General features: G+C 39.9%; 1 protein-coding gene across 3 annotated transcripts in view; it reads right to left on the bottom strand.

Moving 5' to 3' along the window:
- The window catches only part of BOD1L1 (biorientation of chromosomes in cell division 1 like 1), a 54,579-nt gene extending 33,806 nt beyond the window's left edge, over positions 1-20,773 (bottom strand). For 2 of the 3 annotated variants that reach the window (XM_082727454.1, XM_082727455.1), the window contains exons 1-9: positions 20,385-20,773; positions 13,615-13,739; positions 9,247-9,437; positions 7,902-8,516; positions 7,144-7,293; positions 4,674-4,840; positions 3,085-3,196; positions 2,306-2,444; positions 1,268-1,340 (exon numbers count right to left, since the gene is read on the bottom strand). In XM_082727454.1, the coding sequence (XP_082583580.1) occupies positions 1,268-1,340; positions 2,306-2,444; positions 3,085-3,196; positions 4,674-4,840; positions 7,144-7,293; positions 7,902-8,516; positions 9,247-9,437; positions 13,615-13,739; positions 20,385-20,621 (1,809 nt within the window). In that variant the 5' untranslated portion in view covers positions 20,622-20,773. The remainder of the gene's footprint in view (positions 1-1,267; positions 1,341-2,305; positions 2,445-3,084; positions 3,197-4,673; positions 4,841-7,143; positions 7,294-7,901; positions 8,517-9,246; positions 9,438-13,614; positions 13,740-20,384) is intronic. The other variant, XM_082727456.1, reaches the window with a different exon arrangement.
- Positions 20,774-20,778: the final 5 nt, after the last annotated feature.

Here is a 20,778-nt window from a genome sequence, read left to right as displayed (position 1 = left end):
GTAGTTCCAACCAATTAACATGAATAAAATTTTATGAGATACTTTTTCAAAGAAATTTATCACAAAATTAAGCTAAATATTTAAAAATACGCCGTTAATACATCAGGATATACTCATAAATATATCTGTAATTTCTAAATAAAGAAATGAAGATTATTTATTGGCTACGAACAAATAATCTTTATTAGTTTTCCCTAACATAGTTAGGGTTTAGGGGCACCTGACTGGCTCAGTTGGCAGAGCATATGACTCTTGATTTCAGGGTCATGAGTCTGAGCCCCATGTTAGGTGTGGAGCTTACTCAAAAAAAAAAAAAAAAAAAAAAAAAGAAAGAAAAAGAAAAAAGTTTGGCTTCAGAATTATAAATATGGCAGGGCAAATAAGGATTTAAATCCAGTGAAAGTAAAAGTTTATCCCAAGAAAATAATCCAAACATTCATTGAACATAATTTTTACTATTTCAATTGATCAGATCTTGTAAGTAATCTAAGTGTTCAACTATAAGCAAATGCTTAAATCATGGTATGTCTATTCAATCAAACACTATGCAATCGTTAAATATAAGTTAGAAGCCTACAAAGAAACATGAAATGAGTAAGAAGGAATGTTAAAATCATTTTGCAAGATTATATCCACTCTACAAAATTACATACATTTATGGATGAAGAGTGTGTGAGAATGAAATGGATGGTCCGCTACGGTGGAGGGATTTTAGAGCCCTCCCTTTTCTTTCTTTCTTTCTTTTTTTTTTTTTTTTTTATAAAGATTTTATTTATTTATTTGAGAAAGAGAGAGTGAGCAAGAGAGAGGGAGCATGAGTAGAGGGAGGGGTAGAGGGAGAATACTCCTCACTTAGCAGGGATCCCAATGTGGGGCTGATATTGGAACTCAGATCATGACCTGGGCGGAAGGTAGACGTTTAACCTATGAAGCCACCCAGGCGCCATCCCCCCCACCCTTTTTCTTATTATCATTACTGGCAATTTTGTTATTGTCAGTATAAGAAATAGTGGTGGGGAGTTAGGGGTGAGGGAAAGGAAAGTAGGAAAAAGTAGCTGTTAACTAAATAAAAGATTACATGAATCAACTAGTTAAAATGAGGAATTCAGGCCATAATAGAATGGGAGTTCAAGAATGCTAAAGATGAGGGATTTTTTATTTAACTTGGAAAAGAGCAAATTGAATTTCTAAGTTTTACTCCAAAGGACTGAATGGCCTATATCTAACAAAAGAGAATTTAAAATAGGCTTTATTAATTAAGACACACCTCACTTGTCTTGAGAGTTTCTTTTGAATCTTCTTCAGACTGTGGTTTCTTTTTAGAATTCTCTTCAACATTCCTAAGTGAGAGGGAAGAGTCATACATTAACTTGATTTGAATCAAATATAAGTGTTTCTCAGAAGGTTTAAAAAAAAAAAAAAGCTTCATTTTTCTTTATTATAAACACTTGATCCATAAAGGAAGCCTCCTTGCATTTCAGTTTAATTCCTATCTCAGTCAACAGAAGCAAATATAATCCCCACTGTGAGTAACTTACTCTTGGCACTAAAGTTAAGTATACTTGAAAAAAAATTCCTAAATTTGTTGCTTGAAAATGAGTACCTGATTGGCTATAATTAGATTTCAAACGTCTTACTGTCTTTTGAGTAAATATGGTAGTCGTATTTATTCAGATCAATAGTAATGAGGTACAGTAAGAAAACTGAGAGCAGACTCCTCTGAGTTCTGCAGATTATTGATTCTGCTACCTTGAAGTCTGTGATAAATGTCCGTAATTGCAACCTGGTCATAGCTTATGGCTCCAAGGACTTCAGAGTCACGTTGAGAGTCTCTTCAGCTTTCTAATTCTTATAGAATTAACTATGATAACACAAAGATAAGTAAGAATTTGGTTCAGCCCTCTGGATTATGGGGAGATGCATGAATACTACTGAAGAGAATGCCTAGCAAGCCTGGAAAATGCATGCAGTCACTGTAAATAAGAGGTTACTGAATGTCCACAGTGGAGATATTTCCTGAGATTCTAGAGGGGCTATGAACTCTGAAATTCTAGAAACAACTGTTTATGCATGTGCGTTTTTCTGGGGACCACCCTCCAAAAATGATTAAGAAACACTATTTTGAAATATAGATATTAACACAATGAATTATACGACAAGAAGTGAAACACTACGGTTTTCATAAACATGTGATAAAGACACACACATTCAAGGTATGGCTCTTTATTAACCCTATCAATGCCTCTCTTCTGAAAGCATGCCGGGGGAATGTTACCATAGGAATGCTGCCAGATAAAATATGTACCTCGAATCTTTCTTTCTTTTTTTGCTTAAGGCTACTTTTTTCTCTAAAACTTTCCGTTCTTTAAGGACTTCTTTAATTCTGGGGGTTTTCGGTTCCACACTCTTTGCTGATGATTCTTCTAAATCCACACTATTTTTGCCTAGGAAAGAAATAATCAATAAACTATATTTCAGAACAGAGTTTATAAACAACATTAGTATTTCTTTTTCATTAAGATTTTCTAATTACTGTAAAAACGCTAGATAGCTTTAATATCCTTAAGTTGTGCTGGGATAAAAAAAAATATTTTAGATGGAGGAGCCATACTTTTTAAATTGCAAATGTATATATGTTTTTGTATATTATATAGGATCACTGCCCAGAGTAAGTTCAGTTTGGGTCAATGAAATATTCCAGATAAATGTCTGAAACTTTAGGTAACATAAAGCATTGATTAATTCTACTCATATCACCATCAAGGCTTGATTACTCATGGGTTAACAACTGATTTTCCAGAGATAATTCATTCCACAATCACAGAAAATAAATTGCTAAAATGTGGGTTGTATAAGCTGGCACCTGACAGAATGTTTAGACACAGAAATAGAATTTAAAAAGTTATTCAACACATCAGATTAAAAAGGAATCTCCCATACCTGAAAATAGATTAATTTTTTAACAGTTTTTTGAGATGTAATTTAGATAATTCTATATTATAATCATCTCAGAAGTAAGATGGATATCTAAAATTAATGAAGTATATAAGACATTTAAAATATTAAAGTTAACACTTCCTATACCTTGATTCTTAGCTTTTGAAGACTTTGTCTTTTCAGCTTTCTGCTTTCGTTTTTCTTCAAGTTTCTCTCTATTAATTTGCCTTCTTAAAAGCCTCTCTTCTTTTTCTTTAGCCTAAAACCACAAAATAGTCACAATTATACTGACCATGAGGAAAAAGCAAAAACACTGAAAAAAAGTATGTTTACCCTTCAGATGTTCTTACAAATAAGGGGCTTTGCAATGCTGCATATTCATTATACCATTTGGAAGCTACCAGAAGAATAAGGGACAGATGTGAAAATTTTTAATTACTCTTTCAGATTGCCATTAGTTTAAAGAATGGGAAAGGTATCATTCTGGGAAATGGTGATTTAATAAACCAGCTAGTTTAACTAAAAGGAGGGCTGTGAGGGGCCACTGGGTGGCTCAGTCAGTTAAGCATCCAACTCCAGATTTTAGCTCAGGTCATAATCTCAGGATTATGAGACTGAGCCCCATGTGAGGCTCTGCGCTGGGGCATGGAGCCTACTTAAGATTCTCTCTCTGTGTCTCCCTCTGCCCCCTGCCCCACTGCTCACTCTCTCTCTCAAAAAAAAAAAAAGCTAGAAATTATGTATGAACATCAAGTATACATAAGCAAATATATCGTAATTTTTAAAGTTATTCTAAAGGAGAAAGTTGTACAGATTTAAGAGACAGGCTAGTCCTACAACAAATACAACTGGCTGGTTATGTTCTTGGAAACCCAGGTTTTAAATGTGGGACTTTCTGCCTTTCTATTTAAAAAAGCCAAGAATCCGGTTATTGTGGGTTACTCACACCACCCCATACCCATTCAGAACTCAAAGTCTCAAAGTGCCAAAATCCTAGGTATTGGCATAAATCCTGATGAAGCCAGTTTCTCAAGAGATAAGCCATTATTAGCATTCTCACTTAAAAATAATTTTTCTATGCAATATTTCCTTATTCTAAAATGTGTAATTCCGTATTTTAATGTTTCTAAAACTGTTAAGTCATCTTAAAACAGATGTACACATATGATGAAGTGGCAATCTTTTTCTTTAAGAAGCTGTTAATAGGGCGCCTGGGTGGCTCAGTGGGTTAAAGCCTCTGCCTTCGGCTCAGGTCATGGTCCCAGGGTCCTGGGATCGAGGCCCACATTGGGCTCTCTGCTCAGCGGGGAGCCTGCTTCCTCCTCTCTCTCTGCCTGCCTCTCTGCCTACTTGTGATCTCTCTCTCTGTCAAATAAATAAAAAAAATCTTAAAAAAATAAAAAAAAAGAAGCTGTTAGTAATCCAAGCACCCATCTTTAACTAGAAAATATGCAGACTGTACCCCCTCTTCATATTAGACTGATGGCTGCACATCCTCTTTGTATGGCTTGATCCACGCTGGATTCAAACATGTCCATACTGTGAAGCATTGTTACCAAGTTCTCACTACTGATCAAGACACAAAGACCCATATTCCATGTTTATGTCTGTACTGCCTAATTAAATGTCAAGTTCCTGAAGGCAGAACCGACATGTCAGTTTGGTGTGCTGTCCAGTACTCTACATACAGACGAGTCAAATAGGTTAAAATAGCAACAGATCTAGTCTGAACTTACAATCGACTGGCGCCGTTGTTCTACAGTAAGCTCATCATCGGAATCACTGTAATATTTTGAGTAAAGATAAGGTTTGTGAACATAAGCGTGCCGTACACTTTTTGCTTTTCCTTCACTGGGATCACTGGTTTGAGCTTTTGTTTTGTTCTGCTTGTTCTTCTCCTCATCTGGAAGAAAGCCAACAGAAAAAGGAGTGCTTATGTGAATGACCAATAAAATTAACATTATGCTTGATCCACATTAAGTGGCAAAACAGTACCAATGTAGTTCAAGTACATCTGAGGTCCAACAGGAAATATCAGTATGCAAAAAATCAGAAATAAACATTTTAATGGCTGTAATCCAAATCTTAATTTATTTCTTACAATTAACTTCTCACACATAAAGAAAGCAAAGAAAAATCAGATCTTATCGCTATTTATTGTTCCTTGACAAATAGTTAATTCTCATTTGTAGGTCAGTGGACCTGGTATGAATATTTTACAACCGTAAAACTGAATAAATTTACTTGAAGCCACATTTTAACGTGGGCTTGAAATTCTTTTCTTTAATTTGATACAAGAGTCCCTACACAAGAGGCCCTACACAAAGTATACACTAAAACTCCTCTACCTTGGGGCACCTGGGTAGCTCAGTTGGTTAAGTATCTGACTTTAGCTCAGGTCATGATCTCAGGGTCCTGTGATTAAGCCCGGAGTTGGGCTCCCTGCTTAGTGTGGAGTCTGCTTCTCCCTCTCCCTTTGTTCCTCGCCCTGTTTATGCTCTTTCTCTCAAATCAATAAAATTAAAATAAATAATAATAAAACACCTCTACCCTAGGAAGGTGGGTATGTTGCCCCATCAGTCAAGTAGAACACTTATAAACAAGTTTTTCATTTCCTACCACTTAGTACTTTAAAAATAATCACCTTCTTACTTTCTGGATCTCATACATAGAAAACCAGGAGTCCTGTCTAGGAAAAAACTTGGAGAGCCCCACAAAAGCACCCAGAATGAGAATTTTAGTCAGCTTCAGAAAGTGGGGTGCTCATAGGATGAGTAGCATTCATCATCCTACATAAAGCCTACAGAACTGACCTCATGAAGAGATATGAAAAGTGGCTGAATACTGATGTTGCTTTTTAAGCTGGTCATCCTGGGGCTACTAAGAATGCAAAATGGGAGAGACTGAAAAATACATTTGTGGAATTAAAAGCATTTACTTTTTCTCCTCTAGGATTTTCTCTTTACAGTGTTTTATCCAAAAGCCAACAGCAAATTTACAAGATGCTACTTACAAATAGTTGCAAATATTTGATTTTTTAAAAAGGTCATAAAGCAGAAGTTAATCGTGTGATACAGAGCCACACAAAATGCTGGTTAGAAGCTCTGACTCAGGTTTGAAACTGGCCCTGGAGCTCAACAGCTGCGTGACCCTGGACAGGAACCCTTCTCTTGGAACTTTGTTTCCTCACATGGACCCACTCCCCAGGGCTGTTGTGAGGATTACAGAAGCTCATACACACAGGAATGTGAGAACTTAACACAATGACTAGAATACAGTAAGTGCTTAATAAGGGTTAGCTGAAAAACAAACTGTAAAGAGAAGTATGGTTTTGTCTCGGGACAAGGCATGACTGTGGTCTAGCTTCTGGGAGGTGATCTCTGAGTCTCTGGAATGTCGTGTCTGACAGGTGTTTGTTTGCTTGGGGCTCCTGGGTCAAATTAAATCATATCACAGTATGATCTGGGTTGGAAGATTTGGGCCATGAAGTATCAGCCTGACTTTCAGAGAGGCTGGGGACTGAGATCAGACACTATGTCTACATGATGGAGCCCCAACAAAAACTTTGGGCATCAAGGCTTATGTGAGTTTCCCTCGTTGGCGATTAGCCATACATATTGTCTGACATCAATGGCAGGAAAGTAATGCTCTCCATAACTCTACACGAAAAGGCCAACTGGAAGCTCAATGTTTGGAACTTTCTTAGACTCTGACCCATATGCCTGTTCCTTGGCTGATTTTAATGTGTGTCCCTCAGCTGTAACAAACCATAACCATAAATTTTAAAGCTTTCAGTGAGTCCTTCTAGAGAATTATCAAACCTAACAGTGGGCTTGGGGATCCCAAATTTGCAACTCGTGTCAGAAGTAAGGGCAATCTTATAGACTGTTCCCTCAACATCACCTGTACAAACCCAGACACATACACTTACACATACAGCATCTTCATGTACACTGTCTCATCTACACCGTCTAATAAACCTGAGGAATGGAGTTAAAAGATGGAGTACCAAGGCTTACTGAGTAACTTACCAAGCTTGTTCAGACAGACAACCTCAGAGCTGGGACTCAGAAACAAATCTTTCAACTACAAAGTCCCATGCTCTTGACACTATACCACACTGTCTTTCACGAAACAGCCATCTGAATATACAAATAATGTTCCACGGAAAGCTTCACAGAGGCATTATTAAGTAAAATGCTTTACCATCTGATGTAATCTCTCCTTCTTCCATGCTATCAGACATTAGAACTTCCTCCTCGGTATCTTCTTCAAAAGAGGAAAGGTCACTGGTATGGACGGAGCTAACTGTAATGTCTGTAAGTCCATCCACATCAGAATCTATCAAAGAGCAATCTTCAAAAAGGAAACAAAACACGAAGATAAATCACGTTGTTACAAAAACATATTCAGCACCCGATTCCTAAATTACATCTATAATTCCTGCATTAAATACATGTCAAAGATCTTCAACTTTAGAAATAAAAATCTCTCAAAAAATAGAAAAAAAATAGAAATCTCTCATCATTTGTAACCAGTATCAAGGTAGAGCTGTTTTGAGAAAATACAAAGACAAACTAGTATTCTGTAAAAATAACTACTAATTTATGATGTAAATGACATATACCAAAGCAAATATTAAGAAAGTGAATTATTTACTAATATTTTGAAGATTAGGATATATAACTATAAATTAAGTTGCTTGGAATAATGTATGTGCATAAATTATAAGTTAAATTATAAGGTTTAGACTTTTTCTCTTCATTTACTTTGTGAGTTGGTACATTGGCATGGAAAATATACAAATGTTTATTCTTCATTTTTTAGCAAAGGGGATATGACTTTTTAGGCTTTTGAAACAGCTGAAATAGTTACTAAAATCTGAAGGCAAATTTGACACCTCGTCCCCGATGGACACTTTCTGATGTATAAACAGTTGTAGATTTTTGCAAGTTTTTATATACCTTCTTTTGTCCCTTCAATGGTTTTAGGTTTATTACTGTTCTTTTCTGAAGGGAGTTTTGAACATTCTATTTCTTTTTCCTTTGTTTGTTTTTCCTCTTTTACTTTTTGTAGGTCCTCGTTCCTTTTGGAGTGATCAAATTTCTTTTCAGTCTTTTCCTTCTTTTCTTTTTTTCTTTCTCCTTTGTCATTGCTCTCTGGCTTCTTTTCACCTTTGTCTGTTGATTTGTTCTTTTGGTCACTGCTTTCCTGTTGAACATCCTTATTCAGCAGAACTGAATTATTGCTCTCTTTTGTGTGATTTTTAATTTCTTCAACTGGACAAGGGAGATCAGTAAATTCTTCAGGCTTGGGAGCTGTCTCCTGTCCTTCCCCTGCAGAATCGGGTGTAGGTTTCTCTTTATCAGCTATGTCCTCTGAAGTTTTTTCCTTTTCAGTACTAGTGTCAATGCTTGGCTGAGAAGGGAGTTTTTTGGATACTCTCTCGCTGGTCTTGGCATTTGACGTTTCTGTCGAAGCCCTGGCCGCACTGGCTTCTTGGTTAAGAGAAGTTATGGTTTCCAAGATTGACATGGCATCATTGGCTACATTAGCGCTGGGTCCAGGAACTGGGACACCTTTGAGGGAAAGACAAGTGTTAAAAAAAAAAAAGTGACGCAGAGGCGCCTGGGTGGCTCAATTGGTTGAGTGCCCAACTCTTGATTTTGGCTCAGGTCCCAATCTCAGGATCGTGGGATTGAACCCTGTATGGGGCTCTGCACTCAGCAGAGAGTCTGCTTGAGGATTCTCTCCCTGTCCCTCTGCCCCTCTCTGTGCTCATGCACCTGCACTCTCTCTCTAAAATAAATAAATCCTTTAAAAAAAGAGAAAGAAGACATTTATGCAGAAGATAAGCCCCTCTGCTGAATTAACACTACAAGCCACTACCATCTTTATAAGACACATATGCTATACACACCATTCATATTTCTTTAGACTTTTGGATACCATTGTTAGTACCTAGCACATTCTAAATTCTCTACTGAATCACAGGAAAGCCACCATACTGAGAATAGTCTTAATTCCCTTTAGCTATTTCAATTATTCCCTCTACTGAAACACACATAAACACACACACATACATACACATGCATACACTCTCACTACATTAGTAAAATGTCTATTATTTTGTGATAATCTAAAAAAGAAACGTTCTGTCAGTTAAGGAATATAGGTGATATTTAAAATAAATATAATTTCACTAGCATTGCCACGGAGATAGATGTTTTAAGGAACTACATATCCCTAACTTTATACTCGGTTCAAGAAGCAAAGCAATGGAACTGACCAAGAGGAAAAGCAAGGCACCTTGTGTAATGATGGAAGAGTCTGGTTTCTCATCGTCGGGGGTTGTGCTGCCACTTGCTTCCTCTTTGTGATTTAGTGTGGCCAAAAACTCATGCACAGCTTTCTCTACTTGAGGTCTGAATGTGTGGTTGATCTTTGGATCCACAACCTGAGAAATAATTCGGTCAATACCAGACTCCAACATTCCTGATCTGAAACACAAGAAAATTTTTACAGAAAGGTAAAAAACAATTTCAAATGATTTGCATTAATTACTTTTAAGTAAACTGTATCTATTACATGTATGTGCAACCTTAAATTGCCCTGATCCACTCATCTTAATATATGGAAAGAATAGGCGGTGGGAAATACACCACACTACAAGAAAGTTGGTATGCTTTTTATCATTGGTATCACTAGTGGAAATACTAAAGCAGACAAAACAAAAACCAAATCCTTAAAAACTAGACACAATAGGGGCACCTGGGTGGCTCAGTCTTTAAGCATCTACATTTGGCTCAGGTCATAATCCCAGGGTCCTGGGGTTGAGCCCTGCTTGGCGGGAGGCCTGTTTCTCCCTCTCCCACTCTCTTGCTTGTGTTCCCTCTCTTGCTGTCTGTCAAATAAATAAAAAAAATCTTAAAAAAAAGAGAAAGCTAGACATAATAGACTATCTAGAGTCCACACTTAACAGGTGATGCCTATCTTACTCCAACCCTGGCAGAGCATATGAAAATAAATGTTCACTAAAGCTGAATTCTGGGTATAAAATAAACCTATGTACTCCACAACTTTTTTTTTAACAGAAAAATATAAAACTTTTATAAGTTTTAGGATCTTTAGGAAAACTGAAGAACACACAGCGTGTAATTTCATTAAAACTTACAAAAAAAGAAAGAAAAATTCAGAAACACAAAAACAAAAAACTTAAGACTTCAGGCTTTCTTTTTATTATCTTCCTCTATAAAAGCTGGCGATTTATTCATTCAACAATTATGTTATGACTGTTACTATGCTGGTCACTGTCCACTACAAATCAGACCTGGTCCCCAGCTGGCAGGAGAAATAGAAACAAACAATTAAAATACCAGATAGGCACTACAACACACTATCTACTGTAGGGAAAAAGTGGAATAAAGAATTATTAGATATATTTAAGAACATTTGGGAATGTGTCACAAAGAGAAGACATTTGCACTGAGCCTTGATTTCCACAGAAGAGGAAGAAAGAGCTCAGAGAAATATACACTAGAGATACAGGAGCAAAGGGAGCAACGAAGTCTGAAATTGTAGAAAATCACAAAACCTTGAGTAAAATAAGAGGACAAGCATTTTCTTTTTTCTTTCTTTTCCTTTTTTTTTTTTTTTTTTTTGAGAGAGAGAGAGAGAGAGCACGCGATAGAGAAGAGGACAAGGATTTTAAGAAATGTACCTAAAACGTGTTTCTTCCTTAAGACAAAACAAAACAAACCACCCATGGAGCCAAAGTTCCCTGGAGAGTGCTGCAAGAGCAGGGTGCTAGTCCCTCCAGCCTCTAGGCCTCAGGCTCTCTGCAGAATGGGGGAGGTGTTTCTTCTTTTACATTACAATGCTATTTTTGACTGCAGCTCAGTCTGGAGTAGAGGATGGATTAGCTTTCCATTTCCTGAGGCACCTTGCAGCCTTGTGATACTATAATTCTACTTATGTGGGCCATAGAGAAAAATGAGTCAACACCATATAAAGTAGGTAACCTGCTTTTTAAAGTTCTAAGATTAAAAAAAAAAAAAATGCAAGTCCTGCAAACACTGTTACATCTTAGAGGTACCTTCAAAATGTAGCAGGTGGAAAAGAAAAGGACAACCAATCTAAAAAATGTTTTAAGGCATAATACAAAGGCGTTACATAAAAAATAAAACCCACCCTCCCTAAAATTACTGCTGCAGCCTCTTTCTCTGCTTATATTCCAGGTCCTCGTCTACTTCAGTCTAGTCTTCCACCAAGGTCAGCTCTGATCTTAAAGTGGAGGCCAGTTCTGTGACCACACTGCGCTCAAGTAAACCCACTAAGAAAACTGTGGGCTCATAGTGGGCTCACTCAATCAGTGTGGTCACATCTGCCTCACCTGAGAAGCCACAACCCTGTATCCAAGGGCAAGGCCAAAAGGCCAGCAGGTGGTATTTTTCCTGATTGAAGCTACTTCATTGTCTTCCTTTTAAATTGCTCAGTTAAGATCATTATTTAGAGCTAAGTAGCATTTTAGACTTTGTTGTTCAAATAAATGCATAAAAAGCATGCTATTGAGTCAGAATAGCAACGATTAAGTTCAACTATTTGAAACTGCTGAAATTAGATGGTTTTTGTTCTACAAAAATGGCAACTGTAGATGGTTCAAGCTAATGGTCAACTGAATATTTCTCAATGTCTTTGTATGAAAAACTCTTTGAAATTCTATTTACATAAAAAAATAAAAATAAAATAAAATAAAAAAGAAATTCTATTTATAGGGACTAGTCTCTCCCTACATCAGTAGTTGGAGACAACTCTTTCTTTAAGGAAGCCTGAAAATATTATAATCAGTAACATATGACTTTACTAATGGAATTTAAATAAAAGATATTTTATTTAAAAATAAATAACATGGCTAGAAGAAAATTAACAAATGTCCCAAGAAGAGTAATGATTAAGCTATCCAAGACACAGCTGTTTCCCTTGTTCTAAAATGTGTCTAGAAGCCAGTCACACTACAACAGTAACTATTAGTAGTCATGAGAACCCCTTACTGATGGGATATAGCAACCCCTCACCAAACAAGAGTCTGTGAAAATGTCTTAATATTGGTGCCCTAAGAGTTTTAAGTGCCTTATTTTACAGGAGCAAGAAAAGAATAACTGACAGCTTCCATCCTTTCTAGGTTTTGTATGCTAAGGAGTAAATGCAATACAAGGAAATCTGCCTTGCACTTTAGTCTCTCAATATATGAAAAAAAGAAAGCACCTCCCCTTCCAACCCAAGAAAAACTCTGTTTTTAAAGCTATGTAATCATTTGTGAAAAGGGTGAGAGCCCTCAGTAATTAGGAGTACTCTGTAGAAATAGTCAGTAGGTTTCTCCCCCTTGCCCTGTTTTCTTGAAAGCCTGGAAATAAGTACCCCACCAGGCCCTGCCCCCAGCAAACCACTGCTGCCTCAGGTTTTTAGGAAGGGCTTTGGCTTCTCTCATCAGATCTTACTATGCAGCCCTCCCTGGCATCTTCTGATCTCTCCTAGGCTCTTTTATAGGTTCCTTAAACTTCCTATAAAATGTAGACAACAAAACTATTGTTCTATTTCCCTCCTCTCTTCTGTGGTAGAAGCTAGTAAGGGCCCCCAGGCTCCTGGTTTCTCATATTACCTGGACCTAAATAGGTCTTTGAGTCAGAGTAGGAAGTTCTGTGGGGTTTCTTGCAGATAGAACTATCAATGGAGTATGCACACTATTAGGTTAGTGAGGTTCCTATAGGACAAGAGGGTATGAAAAGGTGGCAGGTAGAAAATGGATTTAACGGTTTGGAAGTCACATTTCATTCTAAAAGATGAACTTGAATGTAAATATTTGTCAAGAGAGGAAGAAATGGTACTCTTTAAATAACTTAGTAACCCCTTGAGTAGGCTGTGGGGTGGTGAAGCAAAGATAAAGGGTCGAGGTCTTCTTGTCTTGTCAAATATTTATATTCAAGAACAAGATAGTATTGTAAATCTGCTTTTTTAGGAACACCTTTTTTTTTTTTTTTTTTTTTTTTTAAAGGTCCCTCTAAACATTCCAGTTCTTTTCATTCTCTTTATCTTATGTTTACCCAAACACACTTTCCTTCCTTTACTGGGTCCAAACACACTTTCCTTCCTTTACTGGGCATATCATCACTAAAAACAGAGTTAAAAGTCATAGTAAAGTGCAAAAAAAAAGAGGGGGGTGCTGGGAGTACTGTATTAGAAGATACAAGACACAACCTCAAGTCAGAGGCAATTATCTTAATTGCAATAATCTAGAATGACTTTTTATTTGTCAAAGAGGAATAAAAAAGCCTGATCTTTTGGGGTCAAGAAAATAGTTGTGAATGAATGGTATAGCAATATTCTGGCACTTACCATCTATTAATATTCTACACTAGGTTTTTTTTTTTTTTTTTAAGTCACATTGTCATCCTCTTCCTTCAGTTAGTTCCCCAGGTCTACAGAGAAATCAGACTGCTATAATTTATGAGGAATGTGCAGTGATAAGACAGCTTGCTCTAAAATTACACAGCATCACATATGCAACAGCCAATCAAACTTGACAAAATAACATCAGACCTCCATGTAACATCCCTGCCTTCCACAGAGTAGATGGACATTGTCAGGCCTGCCCAGGGGCTGGGCCCTTCTGAGACTTACTTGAGCACTTGCTGCCTAATATTGTTTCTTAGCTGGTTCTTATTGAGGTGGGGACTCCATGTATGAGTTGCCAAGTGGTTCGCAACAAAGTTGTCAACTCGCTGCCTCAAGTTCTGATAGGCAGGCTAGAGAGGGGAGAAAAAAAAAAACACAAATGTTAAAAATCTTCAATGTTATACAATATCAGTATTTATAGCCTTAGGAATTTGAGTATTTTTAACAGTGTCAATATGTTTTAGATTACCATATCAAACTTAGTGGCAACCAAGTTTCTCAGCTTATGCCTATGCTGCTTTAGGATAACCTAGACATTCAAATACTACTTTCTTTGCCTAAGACAAGATGTTTGGAGATGGGAGGAACACAAAGAAGAAAGACATGTCTTATTTGTAGACAAGGGACTAGAAAATAAGACACAAATAAATATTAATGTTAGATGATTTGGAGCAAAGAAAGGGAGAAGAGCAAAGGAAGAAGTCTTTGCTGATAACGTGGCATCTGAGTTGGACCTTCAAGGTTCCCCAATGCTACCGGCAACTGGAAAGGTGGGCCCTGAACAAACAGCCAACAACAGAAGCAAAGAGCAACTGAATGAGAAAATGTGGGGTCAGGAGCATTTGTGGGCATCCAATTTGTCTGGATAAGAGAATATAAAAGGGCAGAGATAGGAGGTTGGAAACAGGTTGGGGCTGGGGGCTGGAGCATTTTGGGTACCTGTATAAGAAGTCTGGGATTGGGGCACCTCGGTGGCTCAGTGGGTTAAAGCCTCTGCCTTCGGCTTGGGTCATAATCCCAAGGTCCTGGGATAGAGCCCCGAATCAGGCTCTCTGCTCGGTGGGGAGCCTGCTTCCTCCTCTCTCTGCCTGCTTCTCTGCCTACTTGTGATCTCTGTCAAATGAATGAATAAAATCTAAAACAAACAAACAAACAAAAAACCCAAAAAAGCCCAAAAAACAAAAAACCAAAAAACGAAGCCTGAAATTATGGAGTTGAGGAGAGGAACTGAGTGCACATGAGCAGAGTGATATGTGACAGCTGAGTTTTCTGATGATTAATCTTCCAAGAGTGAGAGAGTAAAGAGACCTAAAATATATATAGGAAAGGATGCAGTACTCCAGTGATGAAGGTCTGTACTGGGGTGGCAGAAATAGGCTGAAAGGCATGGAACCAAGAGAAGTTACAAAGGGGCAAAACTAGAACTGGGCATTAATTTGATGTAAGGTAGTGGTTCTCAACTGGGAGCAACTTCGCCCTCTACTTTCACCTCAGGGGACATTGGATGATGTCTAGAGACATTTTTGGTTGTCACAGCTCAGGAAGCTGCTACTGGCATTCTGTGGGTAAAGGGTAGGGATACTGCTGAATATCTTAGAGTGCAGAAGGGAACCCAGAACAACAAAGAATTATCTAGCCCAAAATGTCAACAGTGCTGAGGCTGAGAACCCCTAAGATAAGGGAATCAGAAGAGAGGACACAGATTATGTCACTTCTTTGTTTTTTTCTTTTAAAGATTTTATTTATTTATTTGACAGAAAGAGAGAGAGAGAGGGAGAGAGAAAGTGAACACAAGCAGGGGAAACAGGAGAGGGAGAAGTGGGCTGCCTGCTGAGCAGGGAGCAAAATCCCAGGACCCTGGGATCATGACCTAAGCCAAAGACAGATGCTTAACAGACTGAGCCAGGCAGGTGCCCCATATTGTGTCACTTCTTAAAAGGACACTGCCTAGAAGGAATGTTTGCTCACCCCAGCAAGGCTGCACACTCCATTCCTAGAGGCTGCCCCCCCCAACTCATGTTCTATCTTTCATGTGGCTTTTTATGTAGATGAGTTTGAGCATCTCTGAATGACTTTCAGCAACACTACAGCTTCATCTTCTGCCATTTGCTGCTCTCTTTATCCTTCAAAGCTTATACTCCTGCGATAAATTCTCATGCCTTTCAATCTTCTATACTTATCATTCCCTGTTTCCATTTGGCAAACTTCTCACCTTCAGAGCTCAAGGGTAAGCTCTGCGATGTCATTCCGACACCCATACTAGGCTCCCCTAGCCTTCCCCCAAGTTCCTTCTATATATACCATCTTTCCAACAACTCTTGTTACTGTAGGTGGTTGGGGCCGGCATTTCTCTCTCCACTGAATGGAAGCCTCCTCCTCCCACTCCCTGAATCTTTGCTTTCACATAGTTTACAACATTGCTTGGCAGATAAGCAATTAAAATGCAGTTGTTAGAGGAGATGGCCAGATAACTATCTCCAGCACAGATGGTAAGGTTTCATCCCTTTGTTATGTCAGCTTATCCCTCCCCAAGTTCCAGACTTTTGCTGATACCTATTTTCTATCCTACAAGAAACACTCATGATCATCTCTCACACCCCCCTCCATTTAACCAACATCAATGTGAACTAAAACTAATTCTTTTCACCCAGTGATTCTAAAACATAATCCTTCCCACTGGGCTCAAACATCACAGCGTATCAGCCCTCTAGTGGCTCCATGGCAAGTTCCAATGTGAAGGATAATAGGTAATTCTCCCTGTTGCCACACTCTCCTTTCAATAAAAAGCCTAGTGATTCCAGCAGTATCTTGGATTCCAACCTTCCTCTGAGATGCTCTCTCTTCTTTCTTTGCCAGAGCTCTCTGGTAAAAAGACCTGGAGTCATCCCTGATTCTCCCCAGCTTCACACCTCTGGCAAATTGTCATCATTAGCATTAAAATACAGTCTGAATCTGGGCAGACCCATCCCCCTTCTCCCACTCTGGTCCAAGGCACTCATCTCTTGTCTAGATTTGTCACTGATCTCCTGGCTTCTTTCTACTCCTAAACAACTGAAGTCTATTTTTCATACAGCAGTTAGGTAAATCTTCTAAAATCAGGGTAATCATATAATTCATTATCCAAACCATATCAGGACTACTAATAATTTCCTAAAACCAATCCATCTACTAACAGAGAAGTTGGATCATGCCCTTAGGCTCAAAACTTGCCAGTGGCTTCTCTGCTCTAGTAAAAGCCCAACTCTTATGATAGCTTCCAGGGCCGGTCAGATCTGTGAAGGGAGGACAGGAGGGCCACTTCTCTCTCATCTTCTATCACTTTCCCCCTCACCTGTGGTCTCTACTTAGAATGCTTAGCCCCATATAGCTATATGGCTTCTTCAGTTCATTCAGTGATGGCTCAAGTATCATCTTACTGAAATCTTCCCCAGACAACTTACTGAAAACAAATCAGCATCCCTTTCCACCTTCACCCTGCTTTATTTCTTCCACAGAACCTATTACACATTATTCCCTGTGTTTCTCTTTGCTGGGATGCAAGCTCCATAACAGCAGGGATGCTGTATCCTGGCACCTAACATAGTGCCTGGTACGTAACAAATATTTGTTGGGTGAATAAATTTATATGCTCTTTGATATTCCTTTCAAATCTAAAAGGAAAAAGACAGGCAATAATCACAGTGAGCAGGAGACACTTGTAACTGAGAAAGTATCCAAAATTGACCTTTATTACCTGGGGAGAAAGGTGCTACATTTATTTGGTTGGTGAGCTCCCTGCCTGGGATAGAATGATGGGCCTCTCTTGATCTTCCCTCTTCATACTCTCCAGTGTGACCTCAGAGCAAAAGGTCAGAATAACTTTGTAACCTCTCGGTTTGCTCCAGCGATCTGGCAGTTTGTAATCTACAGCACAGGAGCCTTAGCATTAGTTAGGATGTCCAAGGTTCCAATTCTTTGGGTAGGAGATTTGGTCTGCTATGGTCAGATTCCTCTCTTGGTCGGCTAAGGACCCCAGGACAGTTTGAAAGGTTTTACAGTCTTCTGGAATGGAGCAGACTTTGGTACTTCTCACCTTGTTTTAAACACACTGGGCTGGATGACAGTTCAGATCTTGGAAAGCACCTGATAGGTATCAAATGTCTTGATTCTTAAATATGCATGTGACTGACACTTCAGTTATTGCTACAACCCTACAAAGTATATACTGTAGGTTAGAGTTTGGCACAAAGCAGGTCAGTCTTCTGGGTTCAGTGACCAAAAGCACCATACCACAAGAGGTCTCAATTGTAAGGTGTTTTTACAGCTGAGACTCAACAGTTCTATTCGTGATGTGCCTCTGCATGAGGCATCTCAGGCCTACTCTGGTCCACTCAGCACACTGGGAAGATGTTAAGCTCATACCAAAGAAAACCGTGGCTTCTGTATTTTTTTTTTTTTTTAAGATTTTATTTATTTATTTGACAGAGAGGCAGGCAGAGAGAGAGGAGGAAGCAGGCTCCCTGCTGAGCAGAGAGCCCAATGTGGAGCTCGATCCCAGGACCCTGAGATCATGACCTGAGCTGAAGGTAGAGGCTTTAACCCACTGAGCCACCCAGGCACCCCTTCTGTATGTTTATTGAGACTTTCAAACTTAAGACCTTTTTTTTTTTAAAAATAAGAAAAGGGAGTATAAGATGCTATAAAATAAGAAGCAATACCTTAAATTAAAATTGACATAATTATTTATAAAGCTAAGAGAAAGAGGGAGACAGTCATGGGGAGAGGAGCAAGATAACCAGAAAGAGCAGTTCACAGAGGTAGAAAGACAAAGAGAAAAAGAGGGGGGCAGGCATCAAGAATAAAGAAAGAGAAAGGACGTGAGGGCGGCGGAATTTCCACCATACCCAGGCAAACTCTTCTGCCAGGGAAGGGGTATCATTTCGGTTCTACTCTTCCCTAGTTTCAAACATTAAAACAAGAGATCTTGTTGAACTCCTTGAAACTATGTATTAGTTTAAGCCACATGTAATTGTCTGGAGTTGACCATTTCTGAATTACAAAAACTGTATTTTAATATGTAAGTGCATTTTTCTTGGGAGAAGGTCCTAGCTTCATTAGATTGTCAAGACAAAAGTACTTCCTTCCTTCCTTCCTTCCTCCAATAAAGGTTTTCAAATTCTACTTTGAGAGGATCTGGCAGGGACATTATTGACATGCAACAATAACATTTAGTGGGAAAGAAGAAGTTGAGCCTTAGGGTGCCTGGGTGGCTCAGTGGGTTAAGCCTTTGCCTTCAGCTCAGGTCATGATCTCAGGGTCCTGGGATCAAGGCCCACACTGGGATCTCTGCTCAGCAGGGAGCCTGCTTCTTCCTCTCTGCCTACTTCTGATCTCTCTCCCTCTGTCAAATAAATAAAAAAAATCTTAAAAAAAAAAAGTTGAGTCTTAGATAATGTAGCACCCCTTTCAGCATATTTAAATTTCCAATGTGGGTACACAAGGATAACATACAGATCCTTAAGTTTCGGAACAGCAAACTGAGATCTCTACTTGATGGATACAAATAACCAGCTTTATTTAGGTAACATCTACCTGGACTTGTCTAATCTCCCTGGGGGGGGGGGGCAAAAGGGATTATTTTCAAAATGATGGCTGTGCATATTCCCTACAACAAAGTAAGAAAACTATATACTTCCTACACAGAAAAACATCCACAAGTATACTTAATTCTCTGTGATGTAAAGACCCCAATTCTGAATTCTACTCCTGGTCTATAAGGTGGACCAGAGCCCTTATAAGAGAAGATACCCCCAGACTGTCCGAAGGGTTTTCCCAGAGGAGACAGCAAAATTGTGTGCTGTTCTCATCAAATCCAGGTGAACTCCAAGTCACAAGGAAGCATCTATGAAAGCTGCAAACACCCCTTTCTCAAAGAAACGAGGTTCCTCAAAAGAGCTGAATTTGCCGAGAAAACCCTCACTCCATCAAAACTACAGTCTCATGGACCCAACCAAATATAAGACCAAATCCCCAATTTTCTAATTGTTTCTTTCAAGAGTTTCCAGAATTCCAGACTCCCTTTTCCATCTGTCTCACTGACTGCTCTGTCCTGGTGTTCTCTGCTCATTTTTCGCAGAACCAGCTCAGTGTACCCATTCCTGCTACCACCCCTTTCACTCTGACATTTGGTACAAAATCCTTCCCCTTCTAGCCCCTAACTCTTTCTATACACGGAAGCACTTTGCTGACCATTCCCCCTCTTCCCATTATTCTCCAGAACTCACTCTTCTTTCCTGTCTTTTTTCCCTTTCAGTACCTGCTGTCACCTCTCCTCCAACCCTTCACCGTATCCCCAACCCCTTGCCACTTCAGAGAAGTGACCTGACCTAAACTACCTTAATCAGGTAGTCATTTGGTAGAAACAAGAGTCCCGATCTCCCTAAGCCACCTTCCAGCCATCTAGGTCTGCCTCCTTACCTTTGCATCCCCACAGTGTACAGCAAGGCACACTGCAAGTTAAGTTGATTCATTATCACTTAAACATTTTCCCAAAGGACAAAGACAAGACTCTTACCGCCCAGAAATCTTCAAAAGAGGAGGTAAAAATAACTTGGATACAAAGTGAGGCGCAGGGGGGTGGGGGGGAAATCCGAGATGAAAGCCCGATTAGCGTTAGTGTTTCAGACGAGTCTCCTTGAGAACAATGACTTAGTGTTGCTCACCACTATATTCCACGCGCTTAAGCAGTGCCTGCACGTAGTAGGTTATTAACACTAGTCGGTTAAACGAACGAAAGGATCGGCGAATGAATGAACGCACCGAGACTTGCACAGTGCCTGGTGCTTGGCAGCCTCTCAAAGAGGAAGCAGTGGCACAGTGAACCTGGGGAGGGCTCAGGAGGAGCCCCAGCTGAAGAAGTCAAAGCGCAGCCTGCCTATGAACGAATGAGAGTGAGTGGCGGAGAAGACGGCCCTTGGCGTCCTCCCCTTCCCCCGCAGCCCCCGCGCGCCCCGAACCTTGGTGTCCACGTCGGCCAGGCAGTCCCTGCGGAACTGGTCGAAGAGCCCTTGGCTCTTGAGGTGGTTCACGATCATGGCCACGAGCTGCGGGTCTCCGGCACCTGCACCGGCCCCCGCGCCGCCCGGGGCACCCGGGCCAACCCCGGGGCCCGGCGGCGGTGGCGGCGGCTGCGGCTGCGGCGGGGGAGGCGGCGGCGCCGGAGGAGGCGGCTGCGGCTGCGGGTTGGTGGCCATGGAGGCCTGGGCCAGGGAAGGCGCAGGCCCGGGCGGGCGGGCGCTCCTGGTAGGCGGCGGCTGCACCGGTCCCGCCGCCTGAGGGAAGCCAACGGGATGTTGTTACGGAACCAGCGGATCCAGAGCAACCCCGGAAGTGAAAGGGAACCAGGGGAAG

This window comes from Mustela nivalis (genome assembly GCF_964662115.1).
Source record: "Mustela nivalis genome assembly, chromosome: 4".
Classification (NCBI taxonomy): domain Eukaryota; kingdom Metazoa; phylum Chordata; class Mammalia; order Carnivora; family Mustelidae; genus Mustela; species Mustela nivalis.
The sequence above is the reverse complement of the archived record's forward strand: the minus strand, read 5'-3'. Positions and strand labels throughout refer to the sequence as shown.